The 20,388-nt window shown below is 41.2% G+C and overlaps 1 protein-coding gene across 5 annotated transcripts in view; it reads right to left on the bottom strand.

The window, feature by feature from the left end:
* Window positions 1-20,388, bottom strand: part of UNC80 (unc-80 subunit of NALCN channel complex) — a 225,172-nt gene that overhangs the window by 40,912 nt on the left and 163,872 nt on the right. For all 5 annotated transcript variants that reach the window (XM_028112210.2, XM_088022040.1, XM_028112209.2 and 2 more), the window contains 10 exons: window positions 18,691-18,874; window positions 17,008-17,102; window positions 15,498-15,587; window positions 14,663-14,764; window positions 12,052-12,232; window positions 10,189-10,457; window positions 8,152-8,286; window positions 6,542-6,680; window positions 5,324-5,420; window positions 587-757 (listed from right to left, as the gene is read on the bottom strand). In XM_028112210.2, the coding sequence (XP_027968011.1) occupies window positions 587-757; window positions 5,324-5,420; window positions 6,542-6,680; window positions 8,152-8,286; window positions 10,189-10,457; window positions 12,052-12,232; window positions 14,663-14,764; window positions 15,498-15,587; window positions 17,008-17,102; window positions 18,691-18,874 (1,463 nt within the window). The remainder of the gene's footprint in view (window positions 1-586; window positions 758-5,323; window positions 5,421-6,541; window positions 6,681-8,151; window positions 8,287-10,188; window positions 10,458-12,051; window positions 12,233-14,662; window positions 14,765-15,497; window positions 15,588-17,007; window positions 17,103-18,690; window positions 18,875-20,388) is intronic.

The raw sequence follows: 20,388 nt of genomic DNA on the forward strand, positions 1-20,388 counted from the left end.
CCTTTCCATTCCCAAATCCCCAAGCCCCTGTCCCAGCACCACAGAGCCTCGCCCCACAGAGAATCTGTGAATTCTAGCATTAGAATAAAATTCTGTCATTTACGTTTGTTATGTAGTTTCTGAAATTACAGTTAAAAAAAACACAACTCTTTGCAAACCGTAAAATAATAAAAGACAGCTTAGTTGGAATTACAGACATTTCACGTCCCATAAAATAACGTAAAAGCTCATAAAAATATGGAGCACGTTTTCATATTCACTATGTTGGCCATTTCACCAAAGATTCGTTCACCACTGGGTTAAAACTGCCACGGACACTCAGCAAGCTACATGCAGATGTGTTCATGGTATTATTAACACTGTTATTATTGTTAATTCTTCAGAGTGCTTAGCACTATTTATCCAAACAACCTAGGGGATGTTTGCAATTTTAAGCCACAAAGGGCTGAGTTTGGGCAGGGGCGTGTCATGAAGGGGCGACCCGTGAAGACAGGGTCTTAGGGATTTTTAGGCGCCGTGTTTTTTCTTCCTCTTTTTGGTAGACACATAGCGCGTGAGGCTGTGACTATGTCTGTGGCGGGATTACCTGGTGAGGACCTCTACACTGTACAGAAGGGCCTGCAGGGATGTTGCAAGAGCAGCTGTGGCAGCGATCTCCTCTCGGGCTGCAGGCACCGTCTCCACTTGGGACGTCTGCCTCTTTAGCTTTTGTAGGTAACAGGGGACTAGAGCTTCCAAGACCATCAGCATCTGAAGACTTTAATCAACAGAAAGGAAACCAAGTCACATTTTACATCCTGCTTTGGTTGGCGGTGTCATATTTGGGAGCGCGGAGGAATGAACAGCCTCGAGAATGAGGACCGATTTTCCAGGCCCCCTTCCCACCCCACCCAAGTCAAGAGTAAGTAAAGCTGCTGGAAAGGTTGACAGACCCCAATTAATTAACTAATTCACTAATTAATCGAGCACCCAGGAAAAGGTGAGGAAATTCTGCTTGGCTTTCAGGGAAATATGGCCTAGTGGGGAGGGGAAGAGGAACATATATACAGCTGGTGGAGAGAACTGTGGAATGAGGGCCGGTGGGGCTGTGCACTCCATCTAGAGAAACAGGCATCACAATGATCAATAAAGCTGCCACTCAGGGATGTGCTAAGAGTGATTTTTCAGCTGACACAAATTTTAGACAAGATAAAATCCTTCCCTGGGAGGCCGGCTTCTTAAAGTTTAGGCAATTTTCAAGAAAAGAGTCTGTGGAAACAGCCTCCGTGATGCAGGTCTGAAAATGGCTGCTTACTGGAGTGAATAATAAAAAAATCTCAACGACATTTTAATAAGAGCCACATGTTAAATGTAAGTACATAGAAACGTTGAAGGTAAAAGTCAGAACAAATACCAGTCAGACTTATTATAAAGCTACAATAATTAATACAGCATAATATTGGTGCAAGTGATGAGGGACAGAAGCAGAAAGATGTTCACCTCTAGCCCAGAAGGCTGGCCTATATCCTGCATAGGTCCGAGAGAGATCAAATACATGCTGGTTGCTACATTCTTAAAGGGTCTCATGACTGCCTATGTATTTCAGCAATAGTTAATACCGAACTGAATGAGAAGTACCAGAGAAATCTTGCAAAAGTAGTTTTATGAGACGTTCAAAGAAGGCATTTATGATCTAACACTCCCTTCCCATGCATGAAGCATATAACCACCAGCTTCATATAGCAAAAAGTACAGCTCTTTCTGCCCATAGGTCCTGTCCCCGTGCTACTTAAATAAACTTACTAAGTTGCACCATACAACATCGCAAGAATTCTTTCTCAGAAAAAAAAAAAAAAAATTCCTTCCTGGCTGTTACACTCCACGACCCCACAATACAAGGAGAGACAGACAGGTGGAACAAAATGAGGAGTCTGAAACAAATCTGCAGTTACTTGACTTATAACAAGGATGACATTGCAATGCAATGGGAAATGCTAGTATTTTCCTTAAATGGTACTTGGTTGATTGTCTATTAGTATCTGTATGGGAAAAAGAAATCTTGACCCTTACTTTACACCATACCAAAATTTAATTTCAGATGGATTATCTATCTGAATATGAGGGTAAAAACAATAAAGCATCTGGCAGATAATATAAGGGGATATATTCATAAGCTTGGGTTAGCTAAGATTTCTTTGTTTTTTAAAGATTTTATTTATTTGACAGAGAGAGAGAGAGAGCGAGGGAGGGAACACAAGCAGGGAGAGTGGGAGAGGGAGAAGCAGGCCCCCCGCTGAGCAGGGAGCCCGATGCGGGGCTCGATCCCAGGACCCTGGGACCATGACCTGGAGCAAAAGGCAGACACTTAATGACTGAGCCACCCAGGCGTCCCAGGTTAGCCAAGATTTCTTAAGGGGACACAGAAAGCACTAAATAGTGATACATTGGACTACATTAAAATGAAGAATTCTGTTCATTAAAAGATAATATTAGGTGAGTAAGATTATAAGTCACAGAGTAAGAGATGTTATTTGAAATGCATATAACCAGCAGTGTGCTGGAGTGGACATTGAACAGGTCAAGACAGTCTAGGTATGCCTCTGTTTCCAACCCCATGTTCAATGATGTCATGCTGGTATCTTGTACTCAGCTATAGCTAGATATTGGCAAATTAGCAATGCTTTGCAGCAGGGACTCTTTTCCCCCAGAGAGCTGGTTATTAAACGTTTACCAGCACCCCAGTCCATATAAGCTTAAAGTTCTTACATCAGACACTTTAGACAAATTCTACATATCAAATAAAATAAATACTGATAATCTTATTTAAAAATGGGTAGAAGACTTCAATAGGCACTTTGGACTTTGGAAAACCGGTAGTATCTACTAAAGGAAAACACACACCTATTCCATGACCTAGCACAGCATTTCTACCTACCGAAATATAGACATATGAGCTCACAAAGATGTGTACGAAAACCTTCACTGCAGCATTATTGGTAAATTAGATATAACACAAAAGTCTGTCTACGAGAAATCAATTGTGGCAAATACATTAAAAATTACAGATGAATGAAGAACAAACTGTGGTGACTTCCAATGACATGGATGAAGTTCATGAAATAACATTGAATAACAAAAGGACAACATGACAAAGTATTTATTATATTTCACCTGAACAGAGTTCGGAAACAGGCAAAGATGATGTAGGATGGTGGCTCATCTGATTTTTCTATTTGAGTGGTCCTTGTGTAGATGGGTTAACTTTATGAACGTCGGTACAACTATAAAATTATGATTTTTAAAAACCTTTTTGTGTAAATGTTACATTTAAATAAAATACAGTTACTTAAGAAATTTAAGTACAATAGGGACTTGGTGTTACCAATGTTGAAGAGTTATAAGAATTATACTTGTTCCTTAGGAGAGATCCCGGGGAACAGCTGCTTAAGAGACCCTGATTCTACCCAGAAATTTAAGAATCCCTCTGGCTTAAACAGAACAGAATCGGGGACTAGGGAGGATAATTCTTTCTTTAATTTTAATTTCACTTAATTTAACAATATTGGACTATGGCCCTTTAACTCACAATGACTAGAGAATTTGTGAACTCTAATTCCTTTTGATTTCAGTGTGTTTGGATTTTTTGTTTGTTTTTTAAATATTTTATTTATTTATTTATTTGTGAGAGAGAGAGAGCACAAGCAGGGGGAGCAGCAGGCTGAGGGAAAAGCAGGCTCCCTGCTGAGCAAGGAACATGTTGTGGGGCTCCATCCCAGGGCCCTGGGATCATGACCTGAGCTAAAGGCAGACGCTTAACTGACTGAGCCACCCAGGCGTCCCATGGATTTTAACTTGAGAGAGGATTTCATGTCTTACCAGAAATCTGATAATGGGAAAAATTTTTAGTTAAATCTGGGGGTTTTCTATGTCACTGGCATTTTAACATTAGAGAACCTTTATGCATTTTATTATTGCAGTGTCTTGATGTTACCACTCCATCTCACTGCAGACCCTCGGAGACACCCTACTAACAATGTACTCAGACACACCTGGAATAGAAAATGGGATAGGGAGTATTTTTACACCCAGAAATAGAGTGGGCTTGGCGTTAACGCAGGGTTTCAATCCACTGTTGAGCCGTCTATGGAGCCGTGATATTATAGGAGGAGCCCAAGGAAAGTGGGAGAAGGGCCATCGTTACAGACTGTAGATCTGCTCTCTCGAGGGACATGGCCACACCGCTGGTTGACCACTGGCATGATATTTAATCCCCGCCGATTAACACAAAAAAAAGCTGGGAATCTTGGTTGGGGAGGATGGATATTTCTTACTCATTCTTCATGTAGAGAGAGTTCAATTAATATGAATCCTGGTCCCCCTTTGCCCCTTTACTCATTCTGCTGCAGGGGGAGGCAAAGGCTAATCCGAGAGGCAAACTGATAAAGATACACTGACAAAATCCTCGCTGCTCTTTACTTCTTCCTGCAACAGCTTGCCAACAGAACAGGATTTCTTTCCTCCACACTGTCGGTTTTCAGGGCGGCCCTGTTTTAAGCTTGATCCTTATACCAAAAATATGATAGCATATAACTTGGGATTTTGTTTATGAACTAGACATTACAAGAAAAGATCAAAGTAGATTGAGAAGTCAAGAGGGAGAGATTGCCTAATGTTGATATAATTGGGGAGGAGGGCCAGAGGGTTGATTAAGCTAGCCTCAGGGAGCATTTAAAGGAATGTAACTCGATTATTTTTAAGGATGGATAACTGCGTAACGGGGGCTATCCTTGATTCATCTGAATTACTGTCTCCGTCTTTAAAAGATCTCTCTTAATAGCAAGATGAGATTGATTTTCATTTCGCGTATCAGTGCATAAATCAGACCAGAGCCAACGTCCTGGAGTTGGGAGGACACTTTCCATGTGAATCCTTCGTATTCCTTACACTCAGCAAAATGACAGGCAAGATTTCTATTCTTGCTCTTAATGTGTGACAGGAGTTCTCAGCGCTCCTTGAAAAGCATTCTCTTCGATAGTTTAAATGTCTGCTCTGCAATTTTGTTTACTATTCATTTGTATTACATGTCAGGACAGTATTTTCTAAACAAGATGAAGCATCTTCGCTGCCACACAAATTTCAAATTTTAGGGTGTTTTACATTAATGAAGATTTACTGTATTTTCCAGAACCTGTGCTATGATATGTTTCCTAAATGTAGTTATTGAGAACATCCTTGCCAGAATATTACAGGATGATATGAGCCAACATAACCTTTGTACTCATTCACTTTTATTTCCTTAGCCACATTTACTTATCACAAGGCCTAGAATAAAGGGCTGCATTACCTTCTGAATGATTCGGGAGCATAGGCTACTACAGTCACACAGAGCTTAATGGCCTCACTTATAGAGAATGTCAGGTCTTCGTTGCCATAGCAGAAATCTGAAGGGACAGAAGATCAAGGCACAAAATCAGAGTGGAGTCTGCCAGGGATAAAGGAGACATTATCACTCTTAACACTCCAGTTACATTTGATAGCCCTTTCTTTGTCAGACTTTATTCCTAAACTGTGAACACGATTAATTTCTTCATCTAAAGGGACTGAAAATTCTGTTTCCTACTTTTGAATAATCAGATGAGAAATAAAAGTGATTTTGGGGGGGTAGTTTGGGAAAAAAATCTGACCTACTAGAAGATACCCAAGGGCACGCAGATGTCTAAGACATGAGACTTTATCTTTGAAGTCCCTCTAGTTCTACACATTCCATGATCATAAAAGACCATTTTAGAGAGTTACTCACTTAGAATTGCCCAGGAAAACCTAATTTTCTGAACACTGGGGTACTAGAGTAGTGTAGAATGAAGCATGTTTAATACAATTTTCATGGGAGGGAATTCCTTACTCTTTAGGATTTTCTTTTTTTAAAAAAAAATTTATTTAATTTTTAAAAAGATTTTATTTGTTTATTTGACAGAGAGAGACACAGTGAGAGAGGGAATACAAGCAGGGGGAGTGGGAGAGGGAGAAGCAGGCTTCCCATGGAGCAGGGAGCCCGATGTGGGGCTTGATCCCAGGACACCGAGATCATGACCTGAGCCAAAGTCAGATGCTTAATGACTGAGCCACCCAGGCACCCCTAGGATTTTCAATAAATTAAAAAAAATTTTTTTAAAGATCTTATTTATTTGGTGGGGTGGGGGGGAGAGAGAGAGAGAGAGGGAGCATGCACACATGCAGAAGTAGGGGGTGTAGCAGAGGGGGAGGGAGAGGGACAAGCAGACTGCTCTGAGCACAGAGCCCGCTGCAGGGCTTGATCCCAGGACCCTGAGATCATGACTTGAGCTGAAACCAAGAGTTGGACGCTTAACCAACTAAGCCAACCAGGCACTCCTAGGATTTTCAAGAAATTTAAGAAAAACAGGAGATAGGAAATGTCCTCATTCAATGTATATCACTTTTCCATTTTTTTTTCTGTTTTGATTTAGGTTAAAATATTTAATATAGAATTATTTAAAAAAAATTACAAAGGGAAAAAGAAGGTCAGGGCAACTTTTGTTTTTACCTAATGACTTAAGAGGCTTCTCAGCTTTGACCAGTTCTAAGATGTCTAATATGTCAGTGGTCTCCCCCTCCAGGGACTGCAGCAGGTCAAACAAGCACTGAGCTGACACACCTTTGCTGGGCCCGTTATTGGCAGCATCCTGTATGAAGAAAGTCTATTTTAGTTTATTGATTCCCACCTCAGCAGTAATGTGGTTTGTTCAAGAATTCAAATCTCACAAACACCACCACTGATAACAATTATATTGATCTGGCATTCAGCTCCCACAATCCTGCATCCAGCAATGCTGCTATACGGTTTTGGAACGGAACACCTGAGTTTCAAGGCATCTATTAAATGCTAATCTGGTACAAAGAGATATTTGTGCAAACTCCTAAAAATATAGCAATATGTAGACTGCCAGAAAAATTCATGTAAATGTCTCCTCTGGTCTGCAATGGAAGGACCTAGCATTCCTGAAGGAACTTTCCATAATGTAGAAATAGAATACTTCAAATACATCTGGGGAAACAGATGCTTATTTTAACAACTTTCGGCATTTTTCAGGTCTTGTTTGATAATATAACTCCAAAATGGAGATGCTAGCCATCTCAGATCTATTTAAAATGGCCTTGATTCATTAAAACAACAATTCCCTCTTAAATTCCTACTATGTGCCAAGTAGAATTCTGTACACTGAAGTTATGACAAAACAAAAACAAAACAAAATAGACATACAAACAAAATAAAATAAAAACAAACCAAATGCAAACAGAGAAACAGATGAAGGTCTTTCTTTAATGGAGCTTAAATTCTATTTTGGGGTATGGTAGAGATGCATATTAGTGAATCAAATGTATGACATGTGATATAGTATGGTATAAGTGTTCTGAAGAAAAAGAAAAAGAAAGCAGGGTAAGTGCTAGACAGTGATAGAAAGGAATGAGAATCAGGAACTCTTCCTTTTTATTAATTGAGTATAAAAAACTGGGGAGTGGGTCTATTAATATCCTACAGGCAGAGATGAGGGTTGAAGAAAAATGAAGAGAAGTAATTATGATATTCATATCCCACTGGTTGAAGAAAGAGAGCTGAGATGCTGATTATACAAATGGACAATATAAATGAGCAGTTCATATATAAAAACAGAACTCTGATCCAAAACCTGTGGTAACCTGCCCAGGAAACCAACCCATTGTCCACAGTCACTAGCCCAGGAATGGGCCTGCTGTAAGTCAGTTTAGTAGGAAGTCAGACTACTAGCTCTAGGGGAAACCAAACAATAACCCCTCTAACCACTGGTTCCCTAATGGCCAGGCCTTGATTAAAACCGACAGCTTCCCTGATCCTTGTCCCTGCTTCCAACTAGACCAATCAGAGAAAGCCAAATATGTACCCCTAAGCAATTACACAGGATGCCCCACTTCTAGTTAGCTGGCTTACAGCTCCCCTGCACCAACGGCCTCCCATCAGGGCACACCTAAAGCCTTCCCTTTTCTCTACCATAAAATTTCCTTTCTCCTCTGTCTGCCTTTGAGTCTCTGCCAAGACACAAGAGATGGTGGCGAACTCCCTTGCTACAGCCAACTCTAAAAAAGCCTTTGCTTTCCTCATCGGGTTGGTCTACTTACAGGAAACTCCAGGAGAGGGGCCACACTAGCAAACAGCTGGAGCACAAATGGCTTCCGGTGTAGAATGTAGAACTGCTGGCAGGCAAATTCGATGGCTTGACGCAACTGGGGATTGCTTTCATAATCGGAGTACACCTGCAGAAAAATGCCACATATTCAGAACATGCCTTAGCAGCCTGTCAAACTTGTGTTTGCTTTTAAAACTCATAGCAATGGAGGGGTGCCTGGGTGGCTTAGTCAGTTAAGTATCTGACTCTTGACTTGGGCTCAGGTCACACTCGCAGAGTCCTAATATCGAGCCCTATGTCAGACTCTGTGCTGAGGGTGGAGACTGCTTAAGATTCTCTCCCTCTCCCTCCTGCCCTGCCCTCCCCCCCCCCCCCCCGGCCCCTCACAGTCTCTCTCTCTACAAAAACAAAACCAAAACACCTCATAGCCATGGGAAGCATGGAGAGAAGTGGCTAATTTAATAAACTGGTAGATGGGAGTATAAAACAGTATGATCTCTCTTGTGAGAAATTTGGTAATAAACATGAATATACTTTTTCCCAGGGAGTGTGTCACTAGGAATTTACCTCAAGAAACAAATTGGACAAAGGTACAAAGACAGATATAGAGGAATTCCTACTGCAATTTTGCTTATAATAATGGAAAATTTTGAACAAGTGAAGTTATTCATAAATCGGGGTAGGTTAAGTGGATCAGGCTATGTGCATACAGCAGAATATTATGCAGTTATTGGAAAGATGCTCTAGCACTCAACGTAGCTACATGAGAAAAAGCCCGTGATATTCTTAGTGTGATGTGAGAAAAGTAGGTAACAAACTTGAACATGTGGTGTGATCCAACTTTTGTTTAAAAAAAAAGGTAGCACAGAGTGCAAGGATTTTCAAGAAGTATAAATAATGGTTATCTAGGAAGGAGGGTTATAGATGATTTGTTTTCTTCTTTAAACTTTATCTTCTGAATTTTATAACGAGCATTTATTGTTTTTGGAAATCAGTAAAAAAGTTTATAAAAATAGAGAAAATTCCAACTATTTAAAAATAAGAGAGGCCTGATACTAAAGAAAATTTCTTGCCCCTGTAGGTTGAACAAACTCCACATTGCACAAGCATGTATTACTTTTATAATTTTTATTAAAACTTCCATAAAAATAGAGGACTTGGATGAGCCCCTAGGCTCTGTCTGAACTTCATCCATTACTCCTAAATGTAGCCAGATACACTTTAAACATGGGTACGTGGAAATTGTTCCTGCTGAATTCACCTCCTCCGATCGCAGCATAGCAAATTTAATAGCAACGGAAATCTCGATTCAGACAGAGATCAGAAAATCTCTCAGGAGAAACATCAGTGGAACACTTGCCATACGTTTGAGTAAAGAGAGCAGTGATTACCAAACTTCTAGGGCATCAGAACCACCTGGAGGTCCTGTAAGAATCCAGATGAACGGGCCCTGACTCCACAGTTTCTGATTAAGTAGGTCTGGGGTGGGGCCCAAGAATGTGTATTTCTTTCTTTCTTTCTTTCTTTCTTTTTTTTTTTTTTAAAGATTTTATTTATTTGACAGAGAGAAACACAGCGAGAGAGGGAACACAAGCAGGGGGAGTGAGAGAGGGAGAAGCAGGCTTCCCGCGGAGCAGGGAGCCCGATGCAGGGCTTGATCCCAGGACCCTGGGACCATGACCTGAGCTGAAGGCAGACGCTTAACGACTGAGCCACCCAGGCGCCTCAAGAATGTGTATTTCTAACAAATTCCCAGGGGACGCTGATGCTGCTGGTTCAGCGACCCCACTTTGAGAACCACTCAAAGAGTGGTTAGAGGAAAGGGGAAAGTCCATCCCAGGTCTGGGAGATCTCAGGAGAGATAGAACGGGATATTGTGACCTTCCAGAAAATTCTGGGGAGATTTCATTTGGTGCCTTCTGCTGCCACAAAAGCAGGTAACTTCCATCTTAAAAAGTTGTAGTACAAGTCTTATTGACCTGCCATACGGGCAGTTGGTTTTCTGGTGAGGAGGCTAGAGCCACAGCACCTGCAGCATGGTGGGCAGAATCCACTGGTAGCCACTGAGAGAGAAAAGGTGGTTGAAGTGCACAGCGCTGTTGATGACGGTGGCAGCATACTGCCTGAGCAGGGCGCTGTCTTCTGGGTGGAGGATCAGAGCCCCGTTAAAGACGTTGAGGAAGAGCATGATTTCATCCCCCCAGGGAAACTCGCTCGGCATGCCCAGGAACATCTCCTCCAGGAGCTGGATCCACAAGCTTTTCTGAAGAGTGTCGAGGCCAAACAGCTCCTTGCCGGCTGTGAGAACACAAAACAGCAGAGACAGAATTAGCCCCACGCCAATCCTGTCAGCGTGGGAGGGCCATTAAACTGGGGGCACTGCTGTTTCCCATTTGTTCCAGCTCTGGGACGTGAAGATGTACTGCGGAAATGCTTCCAGCACACATTGCTGCCGCTGGTATCACACTCCCTGGTTCTCAAAGGACTTCCGTCACCACCTCCTTGATTCAACTCTGGAGGCCAGACAGGGCTGACATTTGCAGCATGTTGCACTGAATAAGCTGTGGCATTGAGGAAAAAAAATCAGTTGTTTCAGAAAGGAAATGGCAGGGCTGGGACTGGTTCTAGATCTTTGAATTCCTGGACAGACGAGAGCTCTTTCTACTATTTTCTCCGGAACTTCTGGGTGAAGAAGACATTGAACATTGGGAGGCTGGCTGTAAATATCTCAAATTAATAATTGAGTCACACAGCAAGGCTTCGAAGTGTGAGCCTCTTTCTGGTCTCTCGGTCTCTATCTCCCTCTGCATTCAGGTGTAATTCAGATAGAGTAAAACAAACATGCACGGATCTCAAATGGAGAGTTCAGTGAGTTTTGACAAAAGCACACTCATGTAACCAACACACCAATCAATACATAGACCATTTTCATTACCTCAGAAAGTTTCCAGGAGATCCATCCCCCCCCCAACTCAGAGGCATGCCACTGTCCTGATTTCTGTAGATGAGTTTTGTTTCCTGAAGTTCATATGAACACCTGTTCTTCACTTAGTCAAGTAACAATACCTACTACTACCTACCCTAACAATACCATACTACTGCCTTCAACTGCTTATGGAAAGAATATGTGGTGTGTGCGTGTGTGTGTGTGTGTATGGAATACTACTCAGCCATCAAAAAATGAAATCTTTCCATTTGCAATGACATGGTGGATGGAACTAGAGGGTATTATGCTAAGCGAAATAAGTCAGTCAGAGAAAGACAATGATCATATGATCTCACTGATATGTGGAATTTAAGAAACAAAACTGAGGATTGTAGGAGAAGAGAGGAAAAAATAAAACAAGACAAAACCAGAGAGGGAGACAAACCATAAGAGACTCTTAATCATAGGAAACAACCCGAGGCTTGCTGTGGGGGAGGGGAGTGGGAGGGATGGGGTAACTGGGTGATGGACATTAAGGCGGGCACATGACATAATGAGCATAGTATTATATAAGACTGATGAATCACTGACCTCTACCTCTGAAACCAATAAAACATTAGATGTTAATTAATTGAATTTAAATTAAAAAAAAAATCCTGCTTATGATTAGTTAAGAACAGTGGTCTCAGTTTGATCCCTGGAATAGCAGCATCGACATCACCTGGGAACCTGCTAAAATTCAAGTTCCCGGGCTCTATGCCAGAGCTACTGAGTCAGAACCTGGGGAGGGAGGAGCCCAGCAATCTGTGTTTTATCAAGTCCTCCAGGTGATTCTGATGCATTCAGAGCTGAGAAGCACCGCCTTAGAGAACTGTCTGCTGGTTCAGATGCTCTCCAGCCAAGGACCAAACAAGAGCATAGGAGGCCCAAGAAAAGAAATGCTTTTTTTTTTTTTTTTCTTGATACCTTGTGGATCACTGAAGAGTGAAAATTCAGCGTCAATAGCACTTCGGGGGAATGAGGGTAGTCGGAGGAGGTCTTCCTGGAGCATGGAGACATGGGACTGTTTGTGGGCTGTGGGGATCTTCTGCGTCAGGGAGATGAGAAACAAAACCCGCCCGACTTCCTCCAGCTTCCGAGTGAACACCTAGCCGCAAACAAAAGCAAGAGCAGAGGAAACGTAGAATTAGCAACTCTGAGATTAAAAGGAGTGAAGACATTGAAGTAAAATCTTTCATGGCAAACAGGGCTGATAAAAAATCAAGGGGGTTGGGTGTTGAATTGAAGGAGAAATGGTTTTTTTTCTTTACCACATAGATGGAGCAAACAATGCTTGATTGACTCTCACTTCCTGTATCTGCCTGCTCCCCAGAAGGAAGTGTTTCTTAGGGGTTCGCAGGCTGGAGGAGCACAATGCAAGCATTGTCAGGAATCGTTCCATATGAAATAGAGCCCATTTGTTTGGATATCATAATATGGAAGACCTTTTCCAACAGGAGCCAGTCAGTCAGTTCCAAGTGCCTCTACCATTTCCACAGATGCCTTAAGCTGTTCTGGGCTTTTCTCTTAAAAAAGGACTGAAATGGGATCCAGGAAGAACCTATCTTGGGACAAAAGCTGATGAGACCTAGATGGCGCAGACAGGATTCTCTTGGTGCCATCTCTTTGTTCCTTTCCTGTGATGATGGGTGGGCAGGGAATGTGATGAGGAGGTCCACAAGCAGTCTGAAGCTGCTGAGGAAACTCCAGGGCCAGAACCACAGGCTTGCGGTAGTAGTATTACTATCTCCCTGCAGAACTCAGAAAGAAATCTTAAAATTCCAGCTTGGAGTGTACATAGAATGAGAGCTCCATTTTATGCAATTTTTAAAAAAAGATTTTATTTATTTATTTGACAGAGAGAGACACAGTGAGAGAGGGAACACAAGCAGGGGGAGTGGGAGAGGGAGAAGCAGCCTTCCCGCGGAGCAGGGAGCCCAATGCAAAGCTCGATCCCAGGACCCTGGGACCATGACCTGAGCCGAAGGGAGACGCTTAACGACTGAGCCACCCAGGCACGCATTTTATGCAATTTTTAAAAACATGTTCTTAGACATAAAAAGAACACACTAGTGAAGTGCTATTGTTGATAATGGTTTTAATTCTTTTGCTGCCAAAACCAGGGGCTGGGATAATTCGGGGTAATTATTTTAGAAATTATATACACTTAAGACCTTACAGTTATGTACACTTTAGACCCAACACCACACACTTTGCAATACTTGCACTATTTTCCTTCTTTCAACTGCAATTCAGGTAGTTTATGCGAACTATACTTTTAATTACTTAAGTGGTCTAATTCTATGCCATTCTCATTCATTTCATGAAGTTGTTTTTGAATAGTTTGATGCCAAATTAACCTTCTTGATATGTGCAGAAAAACTGAAATGATAAATTATCCTGAAATTCTTGTTTAGACATTTTATTAAAAATAAATGAATGTGGGGGTGCCTGGGTGGCTCAGTGGGTTGAGGTCCAATTCTTGGTTTTGGCTCACGTTATGATCTCAGGGTTGTGGGATCAAGTCCCCTGTCGTGTGCGCTTGGCGTGGGGTCTGCTTGAGATTCTCTCCCTCCCACCCCCCACCATCCTTCCCCGTTGGATGCATGCAAGTGCACTCTGTCTCTTTCTCTCTCTAACAAATAAAATCTTAAAAAATACAAAATAAAAATAAATAAATGAATGTAACACATAGACCATATTAAAATTGTATCACTATTAGAACTGTGAACTATAGGGCGCCTGGGTGGCTCAGTTGGTTAGGCAACTGCCTTCGGCTCAGGTCATGGTCCTGGAGTCCTGGGATCGAGTCCTGCATCAGACTCCCCGCTTGGTGGGGAGTCTGCTTCTCCCTCTGACCCTCCCCCCTCTCATGCTCTCTCTGTCTCATTCTTTCTCTCTCAGATAAATAAATAAAATCTTAAAAAAAAGAATTATGGACTATAGCTATATTTTGCATACAAAATAGTGAATTTCCTTATTCTTTTCTTCAATCATAAATTTAAGTACAACTGCTTGATTATGTCTCCTGTTTTAAGGGAAGTTAGTAACATGCGTAAGGTCAGGTGACCAATCAGTGGCAGAGCTGGGACTGGGTCCAAGTCTCCGTACCTTAGCTCAGTGCTTTTCCCAGGCATAATACATTGATCCCTTTTATTTTATTTTTCCCAACTAGTGTAAACCTCTGTGGCAACCTTCTAAGAGCTGCATTTGTGTACTTCCAATCCTGTTTTACAAAAATGTGAGAAGAAAACTTGCAAACTAGTAGGTAAATAAATTCGAAGATTTCTAGTGTTTATACCCAATGATTTGTCATAGCATTAATCCAAATGAGTGTTCTTTGATACCTTTACATTATGATCCAATTTATGAAAACTAACACACTATTTGGGGGAACTACTGACCAAGGGCCTACCCATCCACTTTCTCGAGAGAGGATTGTATCAGAATCAGAATCTCAGGGTTGGTAACACATTCACTGATCATCTATCCCAGTGACTTGGCAAAACCGTATAATAAAATAGAGGTGGTCAGGCACCTGTTTCTGAATGAGCTCCTGTCCTTTCTCTGGATGCATATGTACAAGGTTCAGCTGTGGAGATACTGATCTCCGGAAAGGATAAATATCCCGAACATACGTCTGTGGCAGGATTACACAAAGAGAGAGAGAGAAAAAAAAAAAGAGTTCAGATGATTATCAAATGATTAAACTTTTACTCTCATTTCCTCTTTACCCAAAGGTCAAATGAAAGTTACGTACTTTCTAAGGGTTTTATCATTTTATGCTCTCCAATTCTATAAAATCCTACGGAAAGTAAACACCCACCTCAGGAAAGCATCAAACCACGTAGGCTTAGCCCCCTTTCCAAACACTAGGGTGCAACATCAGGAGCAAAGGAGCCAAAGGCAATTTAATAAAGGACATTCTGGAGGAAGAAGGTCACTGTAAAGTGATGTCTTGAGGTGCCCTTTGGTCATTAGGTCAGGTCACCATGGTCATGCTCAAAATAATAAAAAGAGGAATAACAAGGACGTTAAAATTCCAAGTAGACACACATATTTATTATATGGGCAACTTAATTTTTCATCAGGAGGTAATAATAATGAATGCTTTCTTTGCCTTATCTGCTTTAATTATTGCAACCTATGATAGATACTATTATCATCCTCTTCATTTTCCAGACAAGGAAAATGAAGGGCACAAAGGTACAGTGGCTAGTCCAAAGCTGCACTGACAGTAAGGTGGTATCACCTAAGTGGCCATCCTCCTAACCACTGAACAACGATGCCTCCCTGAGTGAGAGCAATATTCAGGAAACGCATGACAAGTTTCCGACACAACTCAACAGGAGTGCATCACTGTGCAGTCTCACCTTATTGTAGTGGATAAGATTCCATCGTTTGTCCATGAGAAAATAATGTGTTGACTGAGATTCTGGGATATTAAAAAACTCCAGACACTCCTAGAACAATAAGTATAAATACATGTTTATGGAGAACATATTATGTGCCAGGTAGTAAGCTGAAAGAGACAAATATCAAAACAAGGTAACTTATAAGGATTATAGATCTTATATACTTTTTATATGTATATATATATATATATATAGGGATACATATTGGATTTGGATACACAGTTGCCCAAAGAATGATATAATACAGACTTGTAATGTAATATAAACCAACTGCTCTCAAAGTGCTAAAAGACGTGCAATTATAAATTCAGACTGAGGAGTGAACTGTGGAGGTACAGTGGCATCTACTGGTCTCAACATCAGGAAGAAAGCATGTTTGGTAACGCCATTAAAGATAATTCAAGCTACAACACATTGAGCCATTATTGCATACTGTATTCTGAGTTCAATGCCTTCCCTGTAGGTCACTTGTATATCCTGCACTGGTACCCCAGTACTGGTGAAAAAGAATGTGAGCCTGGAGAGGTCCTGTTCAATTTAGGTCACGCTGGTTATGGTATAACCGGGGTTGGGACTTACTCTGTTTGCCTTCCTGCCATTCAGCCTGAGTAGGAAAATGGAGTGGTTGTTGAAGTTTGCTTCACGGGGCCTTAGTAATTCTCTGGAGATGTCTGGGTAAGGCCTGAAGGAGGCATTTTGTACCGAAATAAGATATACACGTTTGGTACAACTGAATTTTTCAGAGGCCTTTCCTGCTTCTGTCCTGGCCTGGAGCTGTGCTCCAGGAAATCAGTTTACCAAAAGTTTGGAATCCAGATAGATGGATCCAGAGAAAGGACAGGATCTAGGTAAAGCTGTAGTACTTTACCTTAAAAGTCTTACTGGCGTGTGTAACTATGGATTGGCTTTCTGCCGAGGGTCACAACGGCCATAACCATTAAAGATACTTTCTTAACTCACCTGATTTATTCCAAGGTATGTATGTTCTGCTTTTCCACCCATTTCTGTCCGTGGAAGTCAGACTGTATACCATGCAACCAAGTGCCAGAGAAAGGGTCTCTGGCAGGATCAGCAGCTGACAGACGCTGCCTTAGCTCCCTCAGTGTGCAACCCCAGGGCACCTCCAGAACTACCCACACGTGATGCCAGGGAACGCTGAAGCGGGAATCAACAGCACTCCCAAGGGAGCTAGTACACCTGAGAGTGTCAAGATGCTGCTTCAGCTGAAGGAGAAGCTGCATGTATTTACCTACCTCAAAGCAGAGCTATGATATAGGTAGGTGTGGGGAAAATCATGTGAGGAAATGGGGGAAGTACATGATAGCGGAGCAGATTCTACAAGAGGTAAGTCAATGCATGTATTTGTTTGAAGATAGGAAAATGCCATTTAATTCTAAATGGGATGATCAGCGAAGTGGCCACAGACATTGTGCTTTAAAAATCATTTCTGTTTGAAAGCCATTCATACCTTGAGCAAGGCTTCGAACTGAGTGTCTTCATGGACTGGTAACTGGGTTGGGATATCACACTCATTCTGCCCATGAACTACCAAGGTTTTGGTACCTACAGAAGGCAAATACAATCATAAGCTGAAGTTCACTCTAGGAATGTTTATCTTTAAGGCACAAAATATTAAAATATTATCAATGGGCTGATATTTTTCTTTTTATGATTGTTACTTGTAGTGAGTGCTTAAGGTAAACTGTGTGTTGCACTAATATCCCTCTTTTATAGTTAAAATAGATGTTTTAAATTTATTTCCTGACTAAATAACAAAAGCTACCATTTATGGAGTTCCCAATACTTTGACATGTATTTTATGTGCATAATATTTAAATCTCACAGCAACCCTATGGTATGGGTATTATTATTTTCATTCTACAAATGAGAAAACAATGGAAATGGACTCTTACAAGTAAGAACTTAGAAGTAACTTAGTCAAAGACACATTTATTTAGCAGAAAAGTCAGAATTCAAACACGTGTTGCAACAAGTAATATATCCCTGTATTTTAAATGAGACGATCACACAGTAATGGTTGAGAAAATATAAAAAGAGATATTAGCAAAACCATGACACGTACCTGGAATGCAGTTTAAATTTACATTTTCTGTGTTCTACTTGGCTAGGGAGTTAGTACTTATTCTACTTCATTCATTCATTGTAAGTCTTTGTGAAGATCATGATATACTTTGGGTTTTAATGAGCTGTTTTTAAGCCTATGAATGACAACATGAGTTTCTTTGCTATAATAAAAACTGATCATCTTGTTGGATAACCTATCGAACATATAAATACACAACTTCCATTTATGGAATGCTTGCTATGAGTCAGGTATGACAGCAAGGATTTTATCTACGTAAATGCATTGATTACTCATGATTGTGCAGTATGAATCACATCCTTGTTTTACCCATGAGTAAAGAAAGCTTGAAAAATGATGTGCTTTTTTTTTTTAGCTAATACTAACTGTATTAATAAATGGCAGTAACATGACTTTAATGCAGGCCTCTACATTGCACACCCTGTGTTCTCATCTTTACATAATTGTGCCTTTCTCTTTATTTTAATAAGTGGATCATCTCATATTTTCTTAGTCACTGCACCAGGATAAAGACTCGGAAGAGTTTCTATCCTAAAGAAAAGCAAGCTATCAGGAGTGAAAAGGAACCGTAGCTTGAGTTTACATCACACTTCATGTTCTTTTGTTGTTCTCCTTTCTTCCTGCTTGTCCCTTTTCCAATTTTTCATAAAGCCATCTCTCATAGAGTTTACAAAGATCTGGGGTCCATGCCATGCAAACAGTATCATTCCCCTTGCAGTGCCAAACATTCATTCAGAAAGGCTCCCCGTTCAGCTGGCCCTGTGCTATAGACTTAAATACATCTTCAACCTTGGCCGCTCTTCAAGGACTGATTCATGTGGATTGGTTCTGATGTCTCCCCCTTTCATCTGGCAATCGCTGACTTTTAAAGGGTCTATTGTATTTCTTCAGATTGTATTAAACAAAAATTCTTTGAAGCCCCCAACACCAGGGTCAGGACGCTGAAATTTTTCTCATGAATGAAAGAGGCGGTTGGACTTTAAAAGAGTTATTTATACTCTTAAACAAAGAGAAAAGTTATGTCATCCAACAGCGGTAGTGGGTTACCTGGCATGGAAGCGGTCACCAGCAGCTTTACCTCACACTGCTCCTTCTTCATGGTCTGCTTGAGATCCTTGAAGAACAGTCCCTCTACATAACCCACCACCTCCCACAGGAAAGTCAGGGTGGCCGAAATGGCATCCATCCCCCACTCACAGGGGGTCCGCACGAAGTACATGATTAATCCCACCTAAAAGAACAGGAAGAGGTCACAAAACCATGATAATCCTGAGCAAACATTCTCATTTCCTTGGCTTTTGTTTCCTTAATCAAATATTCTTTTGTGCCTTCATATTCTCTGTTTAACGGTTCCTCTAGTACTTCTCAGTGGCCATAAGCGAGAGAGAGTGGAACTGGAAAACCAACCAGAACAGGTTGCCATACATTTTTGTGTTTCACGGAAATGGTGATTTAAGACAAAAGCAGAAGATTGTTTTTCCAGGCTTCAAGTCGCTTGGTAGCTCAGGTGCTGAGGCCACCCCAGATTAATCTCTATGAGATGTTTGCCGAAACAGTATTTGCTGATTGGATTATGTCTAGTGGTCTGAACCAATGAACACTGTACTTGGCTAAATTGGTGACCTTAACAGATTTTTCTTTGTGTCCCCTAAAATCTTGAAAAGCTCTGGGTCCTTTTGCACATATTTAGGTTGACATTTAAAATGTCTCATCAGGGTGCCTAGGTGGCTCATTCAGCTAAGCATCTGCCTTCAGCTCAGGTCATGATCCCAGGGTCCTGGGATGGAGCCCCACATCAGGCTTCCTGCTCAGTGGGGAGCCTGCTTCTCCTTCTCCTACTCCCCCTGCTCTCTGTCAAATAAATAAAGTCTTTAAAAAAATAAAATAAAATGTCTCATCATAAGGTAATTTTTTTTTGGTTAATAGAATATATTAAACATTCTCTACATTGAAATAAAAGGCTGATTGTAATTGGAATGTGTATTTCAACAAATTTTGATGAAAGAAGTTTTAACTACCTTATTCAACAGTGCACAACAAAATCATAAAGAAATAACATCAAAGTTTTCCCCACCCATGGCTTTATTGATTGTTTCTTGAAAAATTTCTTAATCCTAGAAAACTTTCTAGTTGTGTTGAATCAGCCTACAGGGTCACTAACCTAATCTGCTTTGGTGGCTCTGAAGGCTAACCACCCTAATGAGTGCCAGAACTTACCCCTAGGAGAAATCTATCAAAGATAGGAAAAGGTGGTAAGTCCTATGGGTTTGTGTGTGGGTGTGTGTGTGTGTGTGTCTGTTGGCAGGGGGTGGTGGTGCAAAAAGGTGATTTTACTAAAGCACAGGGACAGAACCCTGTTCTGGAAGTCCTATAGATTTAAAGTGCCTTGATCCATCAGAAATGAGGCTTCCTTAAAACTCATGCAGTATATCAGATTCTTTCTCTGTCTTACACATCTGTCAATTCATCTGGTGATGTCTGGGCTGCTCAGGGTGGGCCTTTCTTGAGGACAGTAGGGGAATGATGTTTGAGATGGCAGGCATGCTCATGAAGTGTTACTGCCTATTTGAAGTTGAGGATTTGGAGATTTATTCCTCAAAACTATCTGAGCACCAAATCCCTTTAAAAGTTTTCACATACCCCCAGATGGGCTCAAACCCCAAGGTGAAGACCGCTGGGTCAAAGTTAAGCAGTCCCTAACAAAATTAGAAGAGATGGGTCAGTGGTCCCAACATGCCCACTATA

Source organism: Eumetopias jubatus, unplaced genomic scaffold (genome assembly GCF_037043125.1).
Source record: "Eumetopias jubatus isolate StellerSeaLion01/CBP00866 unplaced genomic scaffold, mEumJub1_p1.0 scaffold_3, whole genome shotgun sequence".
Taxonomy (NCBI): domain Eukaryota; kingdom Metazoa; phylum Chordata; class Mammalia; order Carnivora; family Otariidae; genus Eumetopias; species Eumetopias jubatus.